Below are 23,838 nucleotides of genomic sequence, written 5' to 3' on the forward strand. Positions count from 1 at the left end.
ATCACTGAGAGCGCCTTGTAACCTGGCTGCTGTGTTGCCGAGCGATGGCTGTAACCACTGTAGACGCTGTTGAGTGAAGGCTAGTTCAGCCAGCTCACAACAGGCACTGGCCAGCGTTTTGCTTATGAAAACAATAGTTTTTTGCACCAGGCAAACCTTGCAGTTCAGTTTAAACGTACAAGTACGACTGCTGCAGCATAGAGCACAAATGAATGTGAGCCGTAAGTGGTTGTTCCTTGCCCTGCTTATGGCTGAACTCTGCTTTCATTTGTGCCTGTACATTTCCAGTAACTCAGAATGTGGCTCAGCAAATTAAGAAACTGGTTTGTGAGGCCCAACCCAAAATCTTCTTACAGCTGGGAACCACGAAACTGATGCTGCATACCTTAAAGAACCAGAGGTAGGAGACACTGGGGAGAGGTCTGCAGGTGGAAGGCAGCAGTAGCTCCCAAATCCTCCCCTGCTCCACTGCAGGATGGGGCCAGGCAGGGCCTTCAGCTGTCTCCCAAGGTGATGTGTGAGCACCAGCAGCGTCTGATGGGTCATTCTTTGTTTTTGGGCTAGAGCTTGAGTAGTCCTTGCTTTGCTGCCACTCGCGTGACATTACCGCGGACCGGGAGGGTTGGCACAGTCTGGGTGTGCTGAAACCCTGCCCCAGTGAGCAGGGAACGGTCTGTTCACTTGCTCTATGTGCTGTTCCCTTTCAGTGGGCGTTTGGGGTGACCATGTGGGAGATTGTGACCCGAGGGCAAACCCCTTATGCTGGCATTGAGAATGCAGAAATCTACAACTACCTCATCAGCGGGAACAGGCTGAAGCAGCCACCAGAGTGCCTGGAAGATGTGTGAGTACTTCCTTGCCCTGCTGATGTGTGATTCCTTGGGCAGTTTGGCTCGCTGGAAGGAAACGGGGGCAGCTGGCTGGGATGCTGATCTGAATCTATCCACTTTCCAGTACAGAGAGGCATTCACTAGAAAGTCTCTGGGTTAGCTACCAGATACTCGCTGCTGGCAGAGCTCCCTGGAACCTGTGGTAGCTACCCAAGCAGCTAACTTGGCTCAAGGGATTGAGCAGTGTCAACATGCACAGCTCTTGGCTTTGTGGAAACTGTTAACTGTGTTTCCAGACCCTCGTTGCTCCCTACCTTGTCAGGCCAGCATCTGAGAAAAGAGATGAGTTTCATGGCACGCCCTGAAAGCTGAAGAGAGAAGAGATCTAGCAAGACTACGAGGAAACTGGATTACAGAGGCAGTGGCCTGCATGTGTCTTTCAGACCTTGGCCCAGTTTTCCAAATTGAATGTACTACTCTTACAAATATAGCTGGGTGAAAGAGAAGAGAGCAAATAGGAGGTTCTAAGGTTCTATAGATCAGTGTCCCACCTTAAATTACAGGTGGAAACAAAGCGGGACGACCTTGCAGATACTGGTTTCAGACATTTTCAGCCTGGCAGGAAAGACTCGGGTGGCCCATGGGGGAGCAGGCAGCCACATGCTGCAGCCTGTGCTACTGCCGCAGTCCTGCGGCCAAGGGACCGTGCCTGGCCAGCAGGTCCTGTGAGATGTTTGCTCAGAAACCCTTGCTGCGTGGGTGGTGGCTGGAGTTCCCTGGAGTCCACGCATGGGGCTGAGGTCACCCGGGGAGTGTCACCCTAACTTCTCCTGGGGTAAAAGCTTGCCCGGTCCGGACAAGGTGAAATCATTCCACTGAGTGCCCAAGCGAGCCTCTGTTTTCTCTGTGTCATCACAAAGCAAGACGTAGCCACGAGCACTGACTTGAGTGGCTCTCTCGAGCCATTCGTTGTGTGCAAAATGGGCAATGTGAAGTCCCCTTTCCTCCCTCTCCCTCCTGCTGATGGTGAATTACTTCATGTGGTTTCCTTTCCCCGGCCTTTTTTCCACATAGGGAATCATCCGTACTCTTGTCATTAAAGCTGTACACTTGTGTCTCCTCAGCAGTTCATTTGAACTGTTCCCGAGTTTAGATGAAAACATAGTTGTACCACTGCTTAAATTGATTATACGTCTCCCATCTTGACTGCTGTGAGTAGCTTTGGTTCCGGGCTGCGGAGCTTGTGGCCATAGGATGTTACAGGCACCAGAAGTCGAGAAGAGATTCAAAACCCTGCTAGGCGTTGAAGAAAAATGCATCCAAAAAACCGAAGAAGGTACAGCCTCCATTTTGAGAGGCCCTTGAGCTACAGGTTATTGAGACCTGAGAGAATACACCAGAAAGATCTCACTACGTGCTCACCCCCAGCTTATGTGCTTTCCCTAAGCATCCACTTGAATACTGGGCCAGGGTACTGGTGCACATGGACTTTCAGGCTGATTCAGTACAGCCAGTAGTTTTCTACCTTTCAAATGAATTTCTACTGTTTGCCAGCAAGGATAAAAAAGCATTTAATTTGGTGCCCCAGAATACGAAGTTTCTATTTTATCTGGAGCATTTAGAGTTATTGCTACTCTTTGTGAGGGATGTAAATCAGGATTAAGACAGCTGAACCATAGAAGCTTTCTGTAAATCTAGTGTGAGATCAAAAATAGTCTTGTAAAGCTGATAGCAAGCGAGGGACACAAAAAAATAAAAGCCATCATGAAATGCTTTCTTTCCCAGCAAAAACCATATCAGATTTTTTCCATTTGCAAGTTTAACTGAGGTTCGTTTGTCTGCGGTGTTTTTCAGTGCCAGTACTGTGCTTTGTTCCTGTTCCCTGCAGAACTGGCAACAGTAACGCGGTAGGAATGCAGCTGCCAGTCTTGTGGGTGATGCACAAAGAGGAGGAGGACAATGGCTCCGGCTGTGCTCCAGCCCATGGGCTCCAGCGGGAGGCCACGAGCGAGCACCAGCCGAGTCTGCTCACACTGGCCCTTGGGCAACCAGCTGAGCCTGCTCACACCGGCCCTCCGGCAACCAGGGCTGAGGCAGCTGGCGTCTGGCCACAGCAGAAGTGCTGCAGGACAGGGCCTGAGGCTGGTAATAGCGCTGAATGCATCTTCTGCCGCGCCGAACGCACCTCCTGCGTAGCAGGGGTGGCTCTGGAGCCTCTGGAGCGGAAGGGCTGTTCCAGCATCCCGCTTCCAGCAGTGAGGCTGCTGCCAATTCCTCGCGGAGCCCCGAGCAAACCCGCTGTGCCTCCTCCCAGCACCGCTGGCGACCCACCGGGCAGCCCCAGCACCACACCTCCGTTATGGGAGCGCTGAGTTAGCGCCGTGTGAAAAAAGAATATTCCGGAAAGAACTTGCACCCCGCACAGCTGGATCTCTGTTTTTGTTCTTCCTGTGCTTTATCTGCTCTTGAACTAGAATTCGGAGGGGTGGCTTCAGCTGTGGCAGAGGCTGTCGGGACGCCTTTTGCGAATAAATTCCAAGGCTGTTACTGGGCGGTGTCACGCTCAACTGTATTGTAGCTCTCCGGAGACAGTGGAACGAGATTTTTACCAAGAAGTTCAGCATCCTTTGACAGGGCTTTGGGGGTTTTTGGTAATGTCTAAATAATGATTTTGACCAAAATGAGAATGCCTTTGAAAACGCGAAGGACGAAGGAACTAGATCCGCAGTGGCTGCACACGTGCTGCCAGCTGTGCAAGGCCAAAGCCAATGTGTTTGGGGGAAAGTGTCTGTGCTTGCTGGGCTGCACGAGCCCTGGTTCAGAGGTGCAGGGGGTGGCTGCTCTGCTTCTCAGCGCTCTTGTCTCCCTGTATTTTGCAGCTACGATCTCATGTGCAGATGCTGGCATCCTGAGCCCAAACTACGTCCCAGCTTTGGAGTGCTCCGGTCCCAGCTGGAAATGATTCGGGGGAGGATGTCCACGCTCTCTTCCAGTCAAGATCCTCTCTATGTCAACATTGGGAAGGACAAAGAGGCGTCTGCGAGTGACCCTGCCCTTCACGCCTCCTTTGGAAACACGGACAGTGATGAGACCGTGGCTGGGGCAGCTGCTGTTGTCACAAGTGACTATCGCTACATCATGAGCCCCTTGTGCCTTGGAGATGATGCCGAGGGTGAAAGGCATCCAGATGGGCAGGAGGGGGAGGACAAAAGCCTTCTGTATGAGCTGGAGACAGAAGGAGAGAGGAGCTGTTAGCCTGTACATAGCAGTGACACTTTGCTTCCCTGGGACGGGATGTGTGCAGCCGCGGTGCCGTCTCACCTGGGGCTCTGGTGCCAGATCTGAAACGGCTTTGAACAGCACTGGCCAGAGCTCCTGGGCAGCTTTTGTAGCTTTCGCCACCTGTGTGGGCTGCAGCGGCAGACTGCTTGGAAGGACCCCAGCGACCCCTTGGATTTGGGGGAGGGGGGCAGGAGGGTTACAGGTCGATCACATCCCTCTGACAGGTGTTCAGAGCTGAGGTGGTCAGTCAGTCTGTGCTCTGCTCCGTCTCACTGACTGCTGGAGCAGAGCCGAATACACCTTCTGTTCAGTCAGTGCTCACTCTTGTGTGGATGTTGTCGTCGATCCTGGCTGTGTGACTTCAGGACTGGTGTCTCTGAAAGCACTAGTGGGTATTTACACTATCATTCAGGCCAAGAGGGCAGAATTCCCCTTGTGTTCACTCAGCAGCACTGCCTAGACTTTTTGTCTACCTCAGTGGTTCTCAAACTAATCTGCAGATCTGCTTCTATCCAGCACTGAATTTGAACATCTGGCTTATTTCATGCGGTGACACTTGCTGCCTCCTCAGACCAGGGCTCTTTTAAGGGCTTCAGACATTTTGGTGTGTGATGAAATTAGAAAAAAAATGAAAATCCAGCATCCCACGTACCTCTTTTATATCTTTCTTTTTCGTCTGTTTGATGCCAGTTCAGGCCTGACTAGACTTGCAGCTGGCATTAAAATGTGATGGGAGGGAGAGCAGCTGGCGTGTGTGAGGACAGAATCCAACTTCAAAGGGATGGAAAGGAAACAGTGTAGAGAGGACTTAACAGCAGTATGGGGAAACCGTGCTAATTAATGCTAAGTGCTGCCCTCCAGGAAGAGAAGGAGACAGTTTAAATACAGAATGGCAGACTTGCTTCAGTTTCAGCGGGGAGCAGGATTCAGCATTTGCTTTAAAATAGGATTTGTTTCATCTTTTAACAGTCCTATGACTTTTTCAAGTAAGTCCTGTAGCTGCTGTAGTGAAGTGAAACCTGTTTTGGGAAGGGGGGTGTGTGTGTGTGTGTGCTGGAGGGAAGGGATCATCAGCTGGAAGCTCTTCTTCTCAAGTGAGAGTCTTCGTGGTGAAAGAGCTTGAGAACCACTGGCCCTCCTGTGAGGGAGGTCTTCTGGCATGCTGTAGAAGTCACATCAGAACATCGCCTGGTATCACTGCAGCCTTCCAAACAGGGCAAGGTTAATGGTTTTGCTCTTCGGGTTTTGTTCTGTTTTCCAATCAGCATGTCTGACTCACTATAACTGCAAGCGCTTGTGTGGTTTTTAATAATTTAATATTTTACTGTAAATCAGCATTTGTTTTGTGCAGTGGTTCCCAGTGAGGAGGTGCGGTTACATCTTACTCTACTTCTGCTAAGTATTTTCTAGATCTTAATTTCTTTTATTTCCAGTGTGCTGAAAACTCAGCAGTATCACAAGACTTAGGATTCCACATTGCTCTTCCTCAGAAGCGAATGCCACAAATGCCATCATTTGCTGAATTGGCAGAGGTGGGACCAATAAATCCAATGAGATGGCAGGTTTTGGTATCAGAACACTCCACCCTTCGATGCCCAGTATTTGCTTATTGTAAGGTTTGGGACCAACTATGAAATCCAGGTCCAGTTTTAGCCCTTAGTGAGAACACTTCCTAGGGAAGGGGAATTTCAGCCTGGGGCTTGGGCATGGGTCCTTTCTGTAAAGTTTCCTACTGAACAGTGATGTCCTACAGATGTCTGCAGGAGTTCAGGACAGTTTCTCAGTCGCAGACACGAACTGCACCATCTTATACCCCAGGCGGTACAGGGTTTTCTCTTAATTTAGCTGGAATGCTGTAAATGCAGGTGAAAAGATAACACCTAACAACGGGTAACAAAAACCTGTGCCGTGCACGTTTGCAGCGAGGGCAGGCGGCTATGCTCCCTGCAGCTGCCTGGGAAGCGCAGATGTACATACAGACTCTAACTTTGGGAAGCATGTCTTTAGTTTTTATGCAGTTTTTAATAATAAAACATGTACTGTGTCTGAGTCCCAGCCTCTTACCTGCGGCGCAGTTTGTGATGGTGCTCACTTATTGGGTGGAGGCATCGTGAAGCTGCCAGCCCCCAGCTCAAAGCGTCTTTCTCCCTTCACCAAGCAGGATTAAGCTGCTTCTGGAGGCACAGAACGTTGGGCCTCCCCAGGCGGCAGCTACTCTGCATCGCTCCAACCTGGAGACTGAAGGCTGAAATCTGGTGGGTGTGGGCCAGTGGTTCCACAAAGAGCTGAGCTCTGTGGCCACCACTGTGCGGAAGCCTGGGGAGATGTGCTGCATCCTACCTGGGAATGCAAAACCACTGCATCACTTCCTGCCTGCAAACTGTTGCCTGCACCCATCCAGCTGCTGGCAGCGCTCTCTGTGGAAGGGAGCTTTGGAGGCGGTGGGTAAAATTCAGCTGCTGAGTCAAGTGTTCCAAGCGCAACATAAAAGAGCCCCTGGATTTCCAGCCTGCAGAGAAGAAAAGCCATACCTCACGCTTTTATTCTTCATCAGCAAGCAGCACATTGCACGCCCTCTGCCTGCCAGCTCACAGAGAGGAAGAGTGATGGTAAACTGTACGAGCGCTCACCCCCCATCTGCAATGCAGGAAAAATGACTTCTGAAGCACGAAGCAGCTGATTTAGTTAGTATTTTAAGGTTCCATTGTCCAGTGATGCCCCTCGGACCTGGTTCCAATGATGATATAATCCTTTCACACGCAAGGCTGGTTGGACGAGGTACAAATGAGGCTGTTGTGGGTGGGAGGAGTGACACCAGCAGAAGAGCTAGTGAGAGAAGAGGGAGGGAAGGAGATTTTAAAACGGGGACAGATGGGACAAGCTGTGAAGACAGCAGACAAGGGAGTCAGAAAGCAGAGGTGGGGAATTTTGTATATGAAATCCCAGAACAGAGAAGGCATTGGTCCAGCCCCGGTGTCCTGCAGTGTGTTGCTCTTACATCTTGAAGAGGCTGTGGGCAGCTGGCCTGGCTCTGTGTCCGCTTGGTGACAGTGCTGTGACCCTGACCCCAGGGAAGCTTTACCCTAACAGTTCTGATTTAGGCACCAGTTGGGCACACTGGTTTCATAACTAAACCAAATGTTTCCCCCGCAACCATCCTTTTTTTCCACCCCCCTGGTACAGCATGCAGTCCCTCCGGTCCACCCAAGCAGCAGCCCTTGCCCCATCCCCGGTGGTGGGACAGCCGAGGGACACTGCACATTTCTGCTGAAGCAACCTCTGTCTTACACTGATAAGCCTGACCACACTCCTCCTCCGTCCACATCTGCCCAAGGATGGGACAGGATCTCCTCCATCCTAATGCAGGCTCAAGCCCCTTGGGCCAGTCGCAAGCTCGGCTGTGAGCAAGGGCACGGCAGAAGCTCACAGCATCGTCTGTGTTGTGTTGGGGTGGTTAATGCATGAGGAGAGATGCCCCCACCGGCTCCCGTGCCAGGGCTGACTGATGGGCCCTGGACCACGGGATGTGCTGGCAGCTCAGCCTGCAGACGCAGGGATGCTCCAGCCCAACAGGATACCTGCGCAGCGTGGGAACATCACGCTTAGGCTGATGGCTCAGCAGGTGCTTGCAGCGTGCGGATAAACCTCAGAGCTAATGCACAGCTACCCTAGGACCTGCCACCTTCCGTCCTGACCCGTGTTTGCAGGGAAGTCTTGCCGTCTTGACTCAGTAAAGATGCTCCCTGAAGTCAAATGCAATTAATTTTGAGTAAGAGTTTGAGTCTGGCTGACAATATTTGCACTAGATGTTTTCCTGATGTACATTCTGTTTTGCTGGCAGTAGTCATTCTCCCCTGATGCTCAGCAGCCACCAATTTTTGCAAATTTTTGTATTTTTTTTCCAGGGATTTCTGTGAGGGACCCTCATACACAGTCCTAATTTTATACTGATTTGTTATTTAACACCCATTATGCTCCCTTAAAACAGCAAGTTGTTCTACAGAGCAAAGGAAGCCTGGTCTCCTGTGGATTTGCATCCCACAGGTGATCGCAAGCCCCAGGTGAAGATTGCCTCTACTTACGGTACTCGCAAGACCCTTTCCCTTTGTGGAGTCTCTGATGTCCAATATGAAATCACTGAATTTCCATCTGCAGTGAAGGTACTGATGTGGCACTAATAGGCTCTGCCACACACAGCCCGTTTTCAGAGAACTTGCAGGAATTTAATTATCTTTGAGACCTCGATCTTATCATCCCATCTGGCTGAAATGAAGCAGTGGATTCCAAAGGTATTGGGGCCAACACGTGCAGCTGGTGATCAGAAAGCCTTGTTACCATGGGAAACGGAGCTAAAAATCAATTACTTAGTCCAAGAACAGAAAAGACCAACGGACATGTTTTTTTTGATTGCATTTGCTCTGTCATACGAAAGGAACTCGGCGTCAGTATGAATCAGACTTCAGTCACTGCACTGAGGTCTAGCGACAAAAACAAAGACGATTGACTCCTCGCTTACTAATTATTTTGTGGATCCTCAAGCTCGAGGCATGCCAAGCCAAGACATTCACAAACGCGATTAGGCTGGGGAAACGGAACATCTTTTGGTCACATCTGACAACAGGACCGAAAGTAAGAGCCGGGTATTTCAGCGGCTCAGCTGCTGGCTCCCACCAAGCCCAGCTTTCCAGGCGGGCGCTCCGATGAGCCACCAGCCGCAGCTTGGAAAGTATCGAAACAGCTTTTTTTTTCCTCCAGTTTCTTTTCACTGACTTAAAATAGAACTGAGAGAAACGTTTGACCTCAGGAAATAGATGGCACTTGTTGGTTTAAGCTGTGTTGAGTTCAGTTGGGATTTTATGGGGCTTGACTAGTTTCCAGAAGGGTCTTTATAGGGGCTGGCTATTGCCAGCCTGTGGTGTGAGGAAGCAGGAATTTGAAAGAGGAAAGGGGGTTTGCATGCGTAAATACTGTTAGTCGGGAATATAAGATACGGCACTCCCTGCTGGTAAACACAGCGCCAGTAAAGGTGACAAAAAGGGGGAGCTGAGAGGCACTGGAGAGGAGCACACTCTGTACACTGCAACATGGCAATTAGCGCAGCAAATTCAGAAGGTCGCTGCTTTCTTAGCTGATATATAAGACAATATATCTGGCTGGTACCCTGTCATTACCAAGCTGCGTGGGAGGCTGCTGCTGCCTCCTTACTTCTGTTCCACCAGCGAATACCGCTGCAACAGCTACTTTTGCTTGTGCGACACGAGTGTTAGCTGGTACAGAGAGCCCTTTGGTCACTTGCTGCTCCTCGTTTCTTCTTATTAAATTACCTTAAAAGAAGCTAAAATGCCCAAAATTCACATTGGTAGACAATGTAAAGTGGCATGCCACCATTAACACCAGGTAAGGTTCAGACCTCATTAATACATTTCCTGGTATTGTTTGTCTGCATTATCCCTCTCCTTGCACAAAGATACACAAAGAGTAACAGGAGCAGAAGTATTTAGCAGGCTTGTGGCTGGGCGCATGAGGAGGGACTGAGTTTTAACAACCTTTTGGTGCCTGTGAACCTTGTACCCAAGCTGCAGGGCGTAAGGGCAAAGGAAGCTGCAGCATGGGGGTTACGCAGGGAACCCACAGTGGTAGCCCTGGAATGAAGCACGCGCTTCACTGTTGCCAGAACCCCTGATAGTATAAAAACCTGTGTCAAATCCCAACTTCGAGGCTTCAGACAGCCAGAGTGGTTTAAGACCCATCTCCTGGTGTTTGTCTGCTCCCCCTTGCTGGAATTGGGGGTCCTGGCAGCCAGGGCCGGCGGTGCCAGCACTGCTGAAGGTACCAAAGATGGCAGGCGATGCACAGAAAAGGGTGAAGCACGGGTACATATTTCTACCAGCATTGCTGTGGGGGTGGAAGTCTTCGGCAGAGCAAACAGCCGGTGACATCTCTCTCTGCCTCCTCCCTGTCTGATTCACTGCAGCTTGTCTGCCAACACTCCGGTTACGCCAGTGTGCTTGCACTGGAGCTGACACGCTGGGCTGTACCTGAGGCAGTGATCGCGCTCGCTGCAGGAAATATTTTCCACCTGTTGGTGAAATCTCTCTGGGTCACCACCAAAATTACTCAGGGCTGCAGCCCTGCCAGCAGGCCAACTTCTTCTGCAGGCATCATCAGGCAACGATCCAAATGAGAGGAGCTGAACCTATTTATAGTGGAAAATAACATGCCTCAATATTTCTGCTTTCTTTCTCTTAATATGCTCCAGGAAATCCTGCCAGCCTGCTGAGCTCTGTCAGGCCGTAGGTCAGGGGCTGCAGTGCTGTAACTGAAGATAACAGTTGGCTCATGGGGACTTTATTTGGGGATTTGTGCTTTTGCATTTGACCATCGCTGTTGCAGCGGAGCAGACCTTATCCCAGAGGCCTCCAGCACCACGGGCCAGAATCACCTGTTGCTGACAGTGGTGTAAATCAGTGAGAGAGGCACCAAGGTCATTGGAGGTTGGTTTCCTGGTGTGAAAATAACACAGCTGAGAGAAGGAAGTAGTCCGTAATCCGGGAATGCCCCCAGCCTGCCGTTCTGCCATGCCCTGACCTCTCCTGGGTGAATTTGATTTCCTGGGATGACATCGGTTTTCCTGCTCACGGCTGTTCAGCTGCTGAAGTGTTACCTGGTGCCACTGAGCCCTGATGCTGAGCCCACAGCGGGGGCAATGCGCAGCGCTCCACGGAAGCCCATGGGATGATGCCGTCACAAGGCTGGCAAGAGTTCAACATCGTGCTTTACAGCTTGCCTGTTTCTAGACTAATTTCTATTGGCATCAGAAATCTGTGAATGTAGAAAATCTGCACTTGCCTTTGTGCCAGAAAGGCTCTAAACTTTCACAAGAAAAAATTAGTGGATTTATTTTCTCAGTAAGCATCTTACAAACAGTCTGGGCAATAGAGCATCATGAACAGTGACCTCGGGGAAAAAAAAACCAAAAAAACCCCCACATGTTCTTAGCTCAACATTAGTGCAAATGAGGGTAAAGTTTTAAAGAAGACAAGGCTTTCTGTGGTCTTCCCACGCATTAGCAGGTGAGGTGTATCTCTGCCTCGCCCACAACCCCCTTTTTCTGGGCCTGCCATCACAGGTGGAAGCAAGGTGCTGCCTTGTTTGCTGCAGGCACGGTGGAAGGGCACAACATACCTTTCCCTTGGCACAGGTGAGCCCACAAGGCAGTGCTGACTGCCCAGTTTCTTCCCGCTTGAGCTTTTGCTTGCAGGGAGAGCGCTGGAAGCAGAGCCGAGCTGGCTGTGCAGGTGGTGGTGTCACCCTCCTGGGGCGCGCAGAAAAGCCTCAGAGCAGCCTGCAGCAGGACAGGTTTCATCCTGAGAACGTTGGGGATCAAATTCAGTTTGGGCCCTGCCAGGGCCAGAGAGCCAGCCCTGGCTGCTTCAGCAGAGGGCTGGGAAAGCTCAGAGAGGGCAGTGGTGGGATAATGTGTCCATCGGGGACGTTTTGCCCTCTGCGGTGTGGTGTTTGTGCCTCTCAGAAATGCCACCCTCCTCTCCTACAGCAGGAATTGGAGGTGCTCTAGGAACGTGGCTGACAGCAGACTTTGCCCTCATTTTTTAAATCCCTCACATTTCACTGCAGAAACACACCCATAAGGGTGGTTGAACATGGGCCCTTCAGAAAGCTGGAGACATCCATTTAACAGCCTGCAGGTCTACGGGGGAAATCCTTCACCACACACCAGAATGTGTTGTGTTTCCCCCACAGCCCTCCTTCCAGCCTGCCCTCCTGCCTGCCCAGCCACAAAATCCTATTCCGCATCCTGCAAATGCAGTTTCAACACCCCCCCTCAGCCACCTTCTCCTTCATGCCCCTGTCCCAACTTGGGCAGAGAGCTGCCATCCTGCCCGGCCCGGAGCAGCCCCAGCACCACCAGCAGCCCCTGAGCCCCGGTAGTGTTTCCACCCACAAGGATGCTGTGCGCACCCGGCTGGATCCTTCGCCTCGCTGACCAATTCAAGACCTTTGCCACCATGCCACTGATCTGTCCTGGGGCTCTGCGGCAGCAGGCACGCTCCCCAGGCCAGCCTCGACCCTCTGCTCTACTTAGTGGGTTTGCTGGTGAACAGCAAAGAGTAATCCTGCTTATGTTTCTGAATATTTTAATGTGATTCAGCTGCCGAGAGGGAGCAGCAGATTGCTGAGCAAGAGAAAATTCTTGTCTCTGGCTCCAGGCAGTCTGAGAGTTGGGAGGTTTTCTTGGCCGGACTCTTAGTTCTGCTCAGCTACACCTATTGACTCCTGAAAAACTACAGGAAGCAACTGAAACAATAATTTGGCCCCAAACTAGTAATTTTTGCTTTGCATTGACATTCTGCATGCAAAACCGGACGAGATTTCTGGACATACAGTTGGTGAGCTCCACTGTTGGTGAGCTCAGCAGTGAAACGGGCTTGAGAGAGATGCAGGAACCCCTTCACCAAGTGCCAGCTCTCAGTCCGTGCAGCATTTGTTGCATGTTTGCCCCCTAGGATGCTCATGCGATTTGTGATGTGGTTATGTTGTTTAGCAGCAGCAGCTATGGAGAAAGTGCTTTGTGTATTTGATGGTTGCCTTGTCTGTGCCATTTACTGTGCCTGGAGCACAAGTCCTATGAGGAGCAGCTGGGGGAGCTGGGGGGGCTCAGCCTGGAGAGGAGGGGGCTCGGGGGGGGGCCTGGTCGCTCTCTACAGCTGCCTGACAGGGGCTGTGGGCAGGCTCTGCTCCCAGGGAACAAGTGACAGGACAGAAGGCAACAGCTTCAAGTTGCACCAGGGGAGGTTCAGGAAACATTTCTTGGTGGAAAGGGTGGCCAAGCACTGGCACAGGCTGCCCAGGGAGGTGGTTGTGTCCCCCCCGTGGAGGTGTTTGAAAGACGTGCAGATGTGTGCTTGGTTTAGCGGTGGGCTTGGCAGTGCTGCGGTAACTGTTGGACTCTATGACCTCAAAGGTCTTTTCCAACCTCAATGATTCTAAGATCTTGTAATTTCTTCAGATGCATTTCAGTGAAATATGTAATGTGTGGACACCTCAGCATATCCTTGTAGAGGAACTGTAGAGGATTGAAGCTGGGTTAATTATCATTGATAACATACAGCTGTGGGCTGGCTGCAGGGGCGGTGGGTTGGCTGGTGTGGATAAGGTGCAGCTGTGGCTGGTTCTGTTGAGTAGTTAAATAGCTCTGAGGGGTATGGAAGTGGGGCACTGGATGAGGAGAGAGAACACTCCAGATCTAGGAGAGACAAAGAGGGGCCCTGGGAGAAAAAGGGGACCTGGATGAGGAGAGGCTGCCTGGAAGAGGAGTCTGGAGAAGGAAGAATCCAGATGCAGCAGAAGCAAGAAGCAGGGTGGACTGGCCTCTGGAGGAGAGAGAAACAGCACAAACAGTAAAATCTGACCCACGGTAAAGCCTTGTTGCAGCCTGATAGGTTGCTTGTGCTGCAACATGTCCTTGCTTTGGATGAGGATGCTGCTTTCATAGTGAATACCCTGATGGTCCCCCCTCACCGTGCTGGGAGATGGGTTGTGGGAGTGCACCCACCGCTCACAGCCTGCACAAAGGCTGCTGGGCCCCAGGTGGAGCTGGCCTGCAGCGAGCGTCCCTCACCAGGTGGGTACAGCACAAGCAGCAGGTTGCTGGCACCTTTCTGGTCCACGAATATGCCCTGGCTGCACTACTCAGTGATGCAGCCATAGCTTTTTGAGCAAGTTTCCTCACTTCAGGTGAGACAGTGAGGGCTGGTGGTCTGCTGCCAGGTGTCTGAGCTGGCCTCTGGGTTATGTGTCTGCCTCAGGAGCTTTACTTCTCCTTTGCACCAGCCTCTGAGGTAGGACATGGGTGGCAGCCGAGAGGGCAGGTGCTTAGGGCAGCAAGTTGCTTCAGGTGTCAAAATGGCCCATCCTGCTGCTTGGCTCTGCCAGGGCAGTGCTGATGAGCTGGGAGACAGCGGAGGGGAGATAGTGTCCCCATGCACAAATGGGATGGCTGATGTCCTGGGCTCCCCTGCACCTGCTGCTGGCCACTCCCACACCCTTGGGGAGGGGAAAAAACTTGCAAATGTGTGGGAGCCTCTAGAGAGCCCGCAATGGTCTGAAGATGGTTCCCAACCCATCCAGCAAACTTGGTGCCCCCACTGCTTTTCCTCAGAGCTGGGCAGGGCAAGGATGTAGTCTGTCTTTTAGTGTAATTTAGATTTTTAAGATAGTTGGGGCTTTTAAAGCTGCTTTAAATGAGGATATTGCAGTATGAGAACTACTGGCTTCACATATCTGAGAAACCATCAGCACCTCCCACTTTAAAGGAAATAATCCCAGGAGCCAGCCAGTGGCTTTGGTGCTTATAGAAAGGTCAGCCAGGAGCATTGAAATAGAGTGTCTCAAAACTGCAGCTGCTTTTGCACTGGTGCCTACAGATGCACATGAGGTTTTTGCAGCTGGTGCTTTCTGCCAGCTCCCTCCTCATTTTGATCAAGAGCAATCAGTATTTGTGTCCCTGTGGTGCCCTCTCGCAAGGGGATCTATGTGTGTGTAGGGAGCACGGAGGAACCCTGGGCTGTATTGGAGCCACCAGCAGCCGCACACAACGCCCACCCCCTTCCCCATGCCATGCCTTGGGATCACAGAGCAGTTGGGGTCCTCCACAGCATGTTTCAGGAAAGGTTCATCGCCCCTCTCTGCCCCCATTTATTAAAAGGTCTCAGATTTATGCTATTGCAATAATGATCTGCACTCAGGGAGCTGTGCCTGCGTCTTCCTTCCTTGCAGCTTTGGTGGGAGAGAGGTTTAACCCCTCCCTCTCGGAGTTGCCCATCACAGTAGGGAGGGGGTAGTGATGGTTTTCAGCCATTGCAGTAGGGAAGAGTTTGTTAGGCTGCATTCCCTTCAAAAGGGGAAAAGAGAGGAAAAAGACTGGGTTCGGCCAGGCTTAGTGCAGCAGAAGAGCCAAACCTCTGGTAAGCAAAGCGGCTGGGAAAGCAGTGCTGGGATGGTTGCTTGCTGCTCCCTCAGGGAGCAACGAACTTGAGCCAGATCCCAAAGGTACCTTTTGCCCCTCGGGATCTGGCCCACAGCAAGAAAGCCAAGTCCAAGCATCTCACCATGTATGCGCTGCCAGGAGGTTTCTGCCTTAAATAAACACCGTGCCAGGATGGAACTGCAGAGACACACCGCAGCTGGCAGCTTGCCTTTACTGGGTGCAGCGGCAAGTCTCCTCCCTGTAGAAAGGTGGAGGGTGAGGGGCTGAAGTACAGTCCTGTTTCTGCCCTGCCTTCTTCGGGCTGGGGAGGGCAACAGGCTGGGTATCCAGAGGCTATGACTGTCCTTGATCGCTGAGGAGGAAAGCTGGGATGGGAAGATTCCGGTGGAGAAGAGGGCTTGGCCACCCACCTTTCTGTAAAAGAGAAAGTGGGCTCCCAGCCTGAGCAGTGCAGGCTCTTGCCTGTCTCAAGACACAGAGAGGCATCTTCACCAGCACCGGCCACCCAGCAGGAAGACTTGTCACAGCAGCTCCTGGGGAGGCAGCCTGGAGACCTTAGGTCAGCTCTTGGTGGTGAAACAAAAATAACTAAAGGCTAGGGGCAGGCCGCCTGCTTTGCCTGCCATTTTGCCTTGTAGAATTAAGTCAAGAAAATCTGGACAGGCCTTCCTCCTAACCTTACTTCTCCAGTCCCAGTGGCTGATCCCTGGCTGCAGCCTTTGGAAAGAAGAGCCTTTCCTGCCACACAATTACGCTGCTACCTTTGCAGCTCCAGTGGCAGGTATAAAGGAAATAGGAATTTTATAAGGGATTCCTTATAAAAGGAATAATTTAAAGGCTTAAATCATGATGATGTACAGCAGCTCAAAGTGTAACCAAGACAACTGGTCTTTTTAAAAAACTTTACCCAATAAAACCAACATTAGGGAATTCTTAGAAAGCAACCATCATTGGTGAACCCTCTCCATGTATTCGGGTAAGAAAGTCCTTACTTGGGGTGCGAAGTCCACACTAGGAAGCTAGCAAATGCCAGCCTCACAATTATCTCAGCAATCTCTATCTGGCTCCCATGTATGTATATGTAAAAAGCTGATTTCATTTAAAAACTCGCACGGCATTTTCTTGATATGATCCTGATTCATTCAGTGCCCAGAAAGTTGTATTCTTAGTTCTGACACTTTGCAGACTTTGAATGATTGATTAAAGCACTTAAATAATATACTTCAGACATAAGGATGGGGGTTGCTGTTAAAGTAATTATTGTTGTGTAAATGTAATTATTTTTACATTATGACTAATTATAAATGGATATTATTAATGGAAGAACAAAGCTTGTTTATCAGGGTTTGAATCCTGCAGTTATCAGGAATAAACACACCAGGTAATGAGTTTGGCAATAAAATGCCAGCCTTGGGCATAGACCAGATTTAGCACCGCCCTTCCTCTTTGTATCACACTTCCTTCCTCCCACAAGCTCAGCCCACTCAAAACCTGTATAATTTCTTCCTATAAAAGGATGTGCCTGTTTCTGCTCAGTTTTCTGAAGCATATGCCTTTATTTCCTAAATATGTTCCTCAGTGGGAACTCTCCTCATGCATTCACAGGCCCATTTTGTCACTGTTACTGGGATGGGTGGGACTGGAAGAGCTGAAAATGCTGGGGTGAAAATTTTGAGTGAAGGGGAGGAGGCCCACGGCCATCTGCAAGCCATCTGCAAACAGGAGAGCAGAGCAAAGTGGGATAGCGAGTGGGAGCCTCTGGGAGCCATCAGAACCAATGATGCTGGAAGAGCAGGGTGGTCCCCCTGGCCAACACGACCCTGGAAGAACAGGTACTTGCTCTTCCCCCAGTTCCCCCTCTTAAAGGTTTTATTCAGAAAGGAAGGGAGTGGGAGAGGAGGAACATTCTTCTCCCTGCTTATTTAAGCTTCCTGAATCTCTAATGAACTCTAGCTTCCCAATTCTCAGCTTTCAAAAAAAACCAACCACCCAACCCATTTAGCCAACAAACAGAAAATTGTTCACAGATGAAAAAAAAGCAGAGGAATGAGCACTGAAGGATTTTTCTGCAAAACCTTACTACATAATGTGGGCATTGCCACTTCAAATTACATGCATGTTTTCAAAATTAAGATTTCCAAATCTGACTTGAATAGGAATTTCTTCAGCAGAGCAATTGTGAGGTCTGTGTCTTGGGTAAAGGATGGGGTTTGCACTTGGAGACCAAAACAACACTATTTCTTTTTTTTTTCCCCTGTATCGCACTTGGTTTGTTTCTGTGATATTTGCAAACACCATCAGGTTTCCTTCAAAACTGCTCCAGTCAAAATGCCTTTTTCCTAAGAAATGAGTATAAATGACCTACTTCCCCTGCATGTGTTATCTTTCCTTCATCCAGAGCCCCAGCACCTCTGATTGCATTATTTCTTTATCCTTTCCTGGGTTTGCAACATAATTATATTTAATGTCAAATGGCAAATTTCCTTTGCCTGATGTTTCCTCTGCTTGGCCTAGTAACTAAAACACATCTTGCAGCTGGGAAGTGGGCACCAAACTTCTTGTAGTAAGTAGCAGGGGTTCTTAGCTGTCCTTCCATCTGCTCACGAGCTTCCCCAGAGACAGGAGATAAGCTCACCAGCGTTCACTCTGCTAGCTGACACCCAAATGCCTTCAGACTTTGGCTGCCAGATGCAACAGCCCACCAAAAGTTCAGCCTGTGCGCCGGTCAGTATGTTTGTAACCTTTGTATTTGGATGCCTCAAACATGTTTATCTAAATAGTGAGAGAAGATATTCTTGAGCTTCTTGGTGATCTCAGAACCAATCCCTGGATTCGGTATCAGTTCAAAAGGAAGTTCACTTTTGTAAAAGTGTAACTCTGTACCTAATTAGACACCTTTTCGTGTCCCCCATGTACTCAGCCACATTGTTGCAAATTCTCAGTAAGGTTATAGTGCCTGGCAAATGCTGCTTGCTGCCCTGACTGGGCACCTTTCGAGGCCAAGACCTCCACCGCAGGAATTTAGGCCCAGGGCTACGTTATGTGCTGTTTACCATCACTTTTTGTTCACGTTTTTAATTAGCTTCCATGACATGCAATCAAGCCAGCCTGCCCGGGGGGGCCGCGCCGGGAGGGGGCCGGACTGTTTGTGCCCCACGTTTAACTGGGCCGGGGCCCCACCCGCCCCCGGAACGCCGCAGCATTCTGCCGGGATTCGCGAACGGCGGCGGGCAGCGGCCCCCTGCGCCGGAAGGGGACCCTGTCGCCGCCGGAGGGCCGCCCCTCACCCCCGGCCGCGAGGGAGAGCGGGGAGGGAAGGCGGGGGGGGCGGGCGCTCCTCACCCCCGGCGTGAGGGAAGGAGGGCGGGCAGGCGGTAGAGCGACACCGCCGGCCGCTGAGGCAGGGCGGGCGGGCCAGCGCCCCTCACCGCCGGACGTGATGGAGGGAGAGCGGGCGGGAGAACGGGCGCCCCTCACCGCCAGCCCATGAGGGAGCGTGGGCGGGCGGCACCGCCGGCCGTGAGGGAGCGCGGGTTGGCGCCCAGCACCGGCGCCGTGCGGCCCACGCGCGAGCGGCGTGTTTCCCTCGCGCGAGGGCGGAGGAGGGGCAGGAAGGGCGTGGCCCGGCGCCGGGGAGCGGAAGTACGTCAGCGGGCGGCCAGGGCCAATCGGCAGCGCGCCGCTGGCGGGCGTCGCGAAGCGGTTTCAGGGCGGCCGCCGTCGGCTGCGCCCCCTCGAGCGCCGCCCGCCTCCCGGGACGGCCTGGCCGGTAGCCGCTGGGCGGGGGTGGGGAGGGCAGGAGGAAGTGGGGGGCGGCCCACGTGACGGGCCGCGGCAGCCAATGAAGACGGCAGGAGGTTGCGCGTGGCAGGCGAAGGCCGCGAACGGGGCGCGTGGTCCGGGGCGCCGGCGGCGGGAGGCAGGTAGGAGCCAGCCGGCCCCGGGGCTCTGCCCGCCGCGCCGCCCCGACCCGGACCCCTCGCGCCCCCTACCCCCCGGGCCCCGGGTCGGAAGTTTTATTCGAGGAGGTGGCGGGAGGTGTGCGTGTCACGTGAGCGCGGCGGCCCAGCCGCGCGTGCGCGCTCCCTCCCCTCGGGCCGCAGGGCCGTGCTTGAGGCGAGGGGCCGCGGGGCCGCCTCACCCCCACCGTGCCGCGGGCGGTCACCGGGTGGAGGGGACGGGAGAGAGCGAGCGGCCCGGCATCTTAGGTCTCCGGCCGGGGAAGGGTCGGGTGAGGCCCGGCCCCGGGCAGCTGCCGCCTCCTAGAGCCGCGGCGCTCCCCGGGGCCTGTCCCCAAGTGGAGGCGTGGCTAGAGCCCTGCCCCCCACCCCCGGGCCGGGGCTGGGCGGGAGGGACGCTCCCGGGGAGCCCTGCCCCGGTGCCCGCCGGCTGACTCGGGGGGCGGGCCGGGCTGGCTGCGGGGGCCCGGCGGAGGCGGAGCGGGGCGGCCCGGCGCGCTTGCGCCCCGGCTGGCCGCGGGAGGCGGTGGGCGGGGGTAGCGGCCCCCCGCTCCCGCCCTGCCCCGCTCGGCCCGGAGGCTCGGCTGCCCGCCCGCTGCCGTCCCGGCACTTTCGGCCCCCCCCCCCCCCCCCCCCCGGCCTAGGCGGAGCGCCCGGCGCGGCGCGGGAGGAGGCTCGGTTGGCGGGGTTGTCCGCCCGGCCCGCCCTGCGGTGCTGCCGAGGGGAGCCGGGTAGGGTGCGGGCTCGGCGGCCGTTGCACGGCCTGGGTTGCCGTGTCAGCCCGTAAGCAGTGTAAAAGGGCGTTAAATAAATGTGGCGGTGAGCCCGGTCGCTAGGCGTGAAGGTGAGCAGTTATTTCATCAGACTGCTTAGCTGAGTGGTTTCCAGTAACATGGCTTGAGCTTATTGAGATGCCGGAGCTTACGCAGTCACGCTTACTCCGCCGTGGCTGCACTCGTGGTTCGTCTTTAATCGCACTCGATGGAGTGAGCTGAAGCCCTGAAGATTCGAAGCTGCTGCAGACTTCGAAAACAGAAGGTTTTCAGGACAAGCCGATGAACTGGCCTTGCCGCTTCAAGGTGTTTTGCCCAGTGCAGCAGCTGGCTCTGCAGCTGTAGCACCCTTTCAGTGCCCTCGGGGCACCATTCCTTGTGTCTGTACTGAGAACCGGCGTGGACAATTGATTCTGCTTGAAAAACGTTGCTGTGGGCGAATGTTTTTGTGCACGCATGTGTGTTTACGTGGCAGGGGGGAAGCACGGTCCTTAGGGCTTGCAGAGGTGGGCAGCATTTGTTCACTTGCATATTCTATGTGGCAGCAGCTGACTATTAACCTCACCCGCCTTTGCTCTGCGTTGGTGCAGATGCTGTTGTGCATTTGCCCTGGGAGGGAAGCTGGCAACTGGAGGAAACCAGTGTCAGTCCCAGTTGTGAACAAACTTGTTTGGTCACCTACTAGAAAAAAAAAATTGTTGAAATTCTTTCGTTTTATGCTCATGCCACTTCTTCATTTACACTCAAATCAGCTAGTTCACTTCTAAAGTATGTGGTTGTGTATGCTGGCTTTTCAAAACCTAATTTCTTAAGGAATGGGAAGTCCAAGGCATTGTTTTTACAAACACAATGAAACAGATCTCTGCCTGGAGGAGTGAGAAAGAGCTCTCTAAGAATAGGCTGTTGTCCATTTGCCATTTCATGGACAGCAGAGGATCTACTAAAAAATTCAGCCATAGTATGCACATAGGAAACAGTGCCATTAGCTGTGACACTAGCAAGGCTTACTTCATTCTTGTTCTTACATAATTAAGGATGTGATGTGTGGTGGTGGTTTATTATGAGAATGGTGAAGGCTTGTCATGAGAAGAAAGAAACCAGAAGAAAGTTTGGTTTAGGTTTTTGGGGTTGTTTGTTTGTTTGTGTGTTTTGGGTTTTTTTAAATCAAGCCCAAAACAGAAAGGCAGTAAGGGATGTAAACAGCCTAAAAGACAGAAGATGAACGTAGGAGCCTGATAAAATGTATCTACAGTGAAAATGTTTGCATTTATTGCTACAGTCGCTATCTTCAGGAAGAGCCAATTTGGAGAATTTCAAGATTGTGAGTTAATTAGTGTTAAGCAAATACTTGTGATGATGGAATTGTGCTGTTTTTCTAACTCTTGCCAGTACAGTGCTTTCTGCTAATACAGCATGGTCTGTCTGACCATGGGGTAAGTCAATAAATCAATAACAAAGACAGATGCAAACCTGGAGCCCATCAGCAACAGTCTGGCACTTAAATTGGTGTTACTGTCTTTTTCAGCATAACTTAAAGGGAGGATAGAGGTTCCCTGGCAGTTCTAACTCAATGAGCTGTTGGTGACTGGTAGCAATTATCTCTGTAAGACAATGACTGAGTGAGCAGTATGGTCCTGAGCTCAGGTGAGGGGTTTTTTACTTGCCTGGCTTGTTTTGCTGAATTTTCTTATTTTTTGCTCTCTTCCCACCCCCTGATGTGGGCAAGATCCCCAGCTGAAGTTTCATGTATGTGATAAATGTTCCTCATAATGGCCATAAAGGGACTGAAATTCATCAAGATGGTGTTACTCATGTTGATTATGGCTTGTTTCTGCCAGTGTTGCATGGTAAAAAGCATGAAATGTTGCTTTATTCTTTTATTGAAAGTAGTTGAAACGATAGCATATTGGAAAAAAATACAGCAGTCATTGATTTTATGGGTGGTGGGCATATCAACAACTTCTTAATAAAATACGGGAAGCAATGTAAAATGCATTATTTTAAATGTTGAAATAATAATATTGTATACAGATAAAAAAGGAGCAGTTATTAGTAGTGAGCACTGGCTTTTCTCCCTGCTGTCTCTACCGGTGCTTCATACTTCATATAAATGGATTGTGTCTATGTTTCCATTTTGCGATCTTCAATGTTTGGGAAGATTTCTGTATTTTCCAAAAGTTCTGGTAGCTCTCAGGAGCTGGAGAATACTGTACACTGCAGGATTAATGCTGTTAAACAAAGCACCATCTTCATGGGGGACTGAAAGTTTGGGTTGTGGTGGCAGAGTGTTGGTATTGGAGAGGCAAAGCGGGTATCCCCCTCCAAGTGTTTGCCCTCTGATTCTGCAGGGGTGTAGCTGAGGGTTGATGAAACACTTCCTGAACTGCCACCTATTCAATCCTGCAGTAGTCAGGGCTCTTGAGTGTCAAATGGATTTGTTTTTTTGCATAAAGTAATGAAGTGAATTTGGTTTTAGTATTAAGTAGTGCTCTGGGCTGAAATCTGATGGCACACAAGCTGTGCCATACTTGCTGTGGGAATAGTGTATTTATTCTCTGTGTGGCTGGAGCATGCGTTTTAGCATGTTTGCATCAGCAAGGAAACCTAAACGTGGAAAGGCAGATTTCTTGCATGTGTGCTCTCTTCCCCCCTTCCTCCCTTGCAACAGTCTTATTTCTTGCAAGAAATTTTTTTAATCCCACACTTTTTGGCTAGATTCTGCCACCACTTACACCTTTAATTGTCTTGACACTGGATTATGTTATTATACTTCCTCACTACAGCTAAAGGAAGAATTTAAGCTACTTCTCTATCAGAAATAAAATTATGTGGTTTTTTTTTTTAAAGGAGATTTAGGCTGGGACTTTTTGCCCCAGGACAGGGGTCTGGAGGTGTCACAGATGCTGCAATATATTAGAGACATCTGTGTGGAGCAAACTTCATTCAGCTCTAGGAGGCTAATACTGTTCTGCAGAAGCAGTGGGAGGCCAGTGGGGCCACTTACGGTATAGAAGGTGGGACTAGATACCCTTCTATAGACAGCTTAATCCAACCTGGAGGTTCAGAATTAGCAGACTTTTTTTGTGGGGTGCTGCTGTGCCAGTCATTCTCCAGAGGGGCAAAACATTGGCTGAAGAACATATGGTTTTGTATTTTAACCCTTTTCGTGGGCATAATTCTTCTGACAGTAATGTCACTAGATTTTCAGGTCTCTAAGATATATATATATATATATATAAATGGCCAAAACTTGGGACTTTGTGTGATTGTCAGGGCTGCTGGGTCGTAGTTAGTGGTAACTTGTAGGCTAGGCTCTGCTGACTGACTGCTGCTGTGGGTGTGTTACATTGGCACAGTTGGTTTTGATAGCTGCTGGTTTTAGCTAGTGAATTTGAGAAATTAAAATCTCTTGTATGCTCCAGTCGTATGCCTTTCAAAGTATACTGTGTGACAGAAATTCCCTGTCATGTATCTACTTGTGTAGTAGAGATCTTTGTATTCAAAAGGGACAGGGGTTTGCTATCAAGAACCGTAATTGGCACCTCTAATAGTTGCCACCCTATGGAAAACATAACTTTCTGCTTTACTGCATCTGCAAGTAAAGGCATCTCTCCCACATACAGATCTTCTGCAAACCTGGGCCTTGTGACCCTCCAGCTCCTGGTCTGTTGGCTGGAATTTTTTTTTTTTTTTTAGACTGGTTAGAAAGAAGAGTGACTGAATAATAGTTCTTTGCTACAGCTCCGACTAGCAGTCTCCACACTGCTGGGTAGTGAAAGTTATGGGCTCTGTGTTAGTTGTAGTGTGTAGGCTTGAACTGGTGCTTTATGCTTCTAAGTGTTCCTGAAAGAAGGCATGTGACTTACTGGATACTGAAGTACAGTATGTAAAGACTGTGGTTTGTATTTTTGAGGTGCTGCACAACAGGGAATATGTCTGAAAGAAGCATTTTGGGGAAGAGGGTACTTCTTGGTAGTGGACTTCAG

General features: G+C 51.1%; 2 protein-coding genes across 11 annotated transcripts in view; both read left to right on the forward strand.

Annotated features, from left to right (window-relative positions):
* Window positions 1-6,162, forward strand: part of TYRO3 (TYRO3 protein tyrosine kinase) — a 42,289-nt gene extending 36,127 nt beyond the window's left edge. For all 3 annotated transcript variants that reach the window (XM_037395316.1, XM_037395317.1, XM_037395318.1), the window contains 2 exons: window positions 708-844; window positions 3,710-6,162. In XM_037395316.1, the coding sequence (XP_037251213.1) occupies window positions 708-844; window positions 3,710-4,085 (513 nt within the window). In that variant the 3' untranslated portion in view covers window positions 4,086-6,162. The remainder of the gene's footprint in view (window positions 1-707; window positions 845-3,709) is intronic.
* Window positions 6,163-18,861: 12,699 nt separating this feature from the next.
* Window positions 18,862-23,838, forward strand: part of MGA (MAX dimerization protein MGA) — a 63,785-nt gene continuing 58,808 nt past the window's right edge. For 2 of the 8 annotated variants that reach the window (XM_037396234.1, XM_037396237.1), the window contains exon 1: window positions 18,872-19,043. The gene's annotated coding sequence lies outside the window, so the exon portion shown is untranslated. Of the gene's footprint in view, window positions 19,044-23,838 lie in introns of all 8 variants that reach the window. The other 6 variants (XM_037396232.1, XM_037396236.1, XM_037396240.1 and 3 more) reach the window with 5 other exon arrangements.

Source organism: Falco rusticolus, chromosome 7, assembly GCF_015220075.1.
Source record: "Falco rusticolus isolate bFalRus1 chromosome 7, bFalRus1.pri, whole genome shotgun sequence".
In the NCBI taxonomy this organism is placed as follows: domain Eukaryota; kingdom Metazoa; phylum Chordata; class Aves; order Falconiformes; family Falconidae; genus Falco; species Falco rusticolus.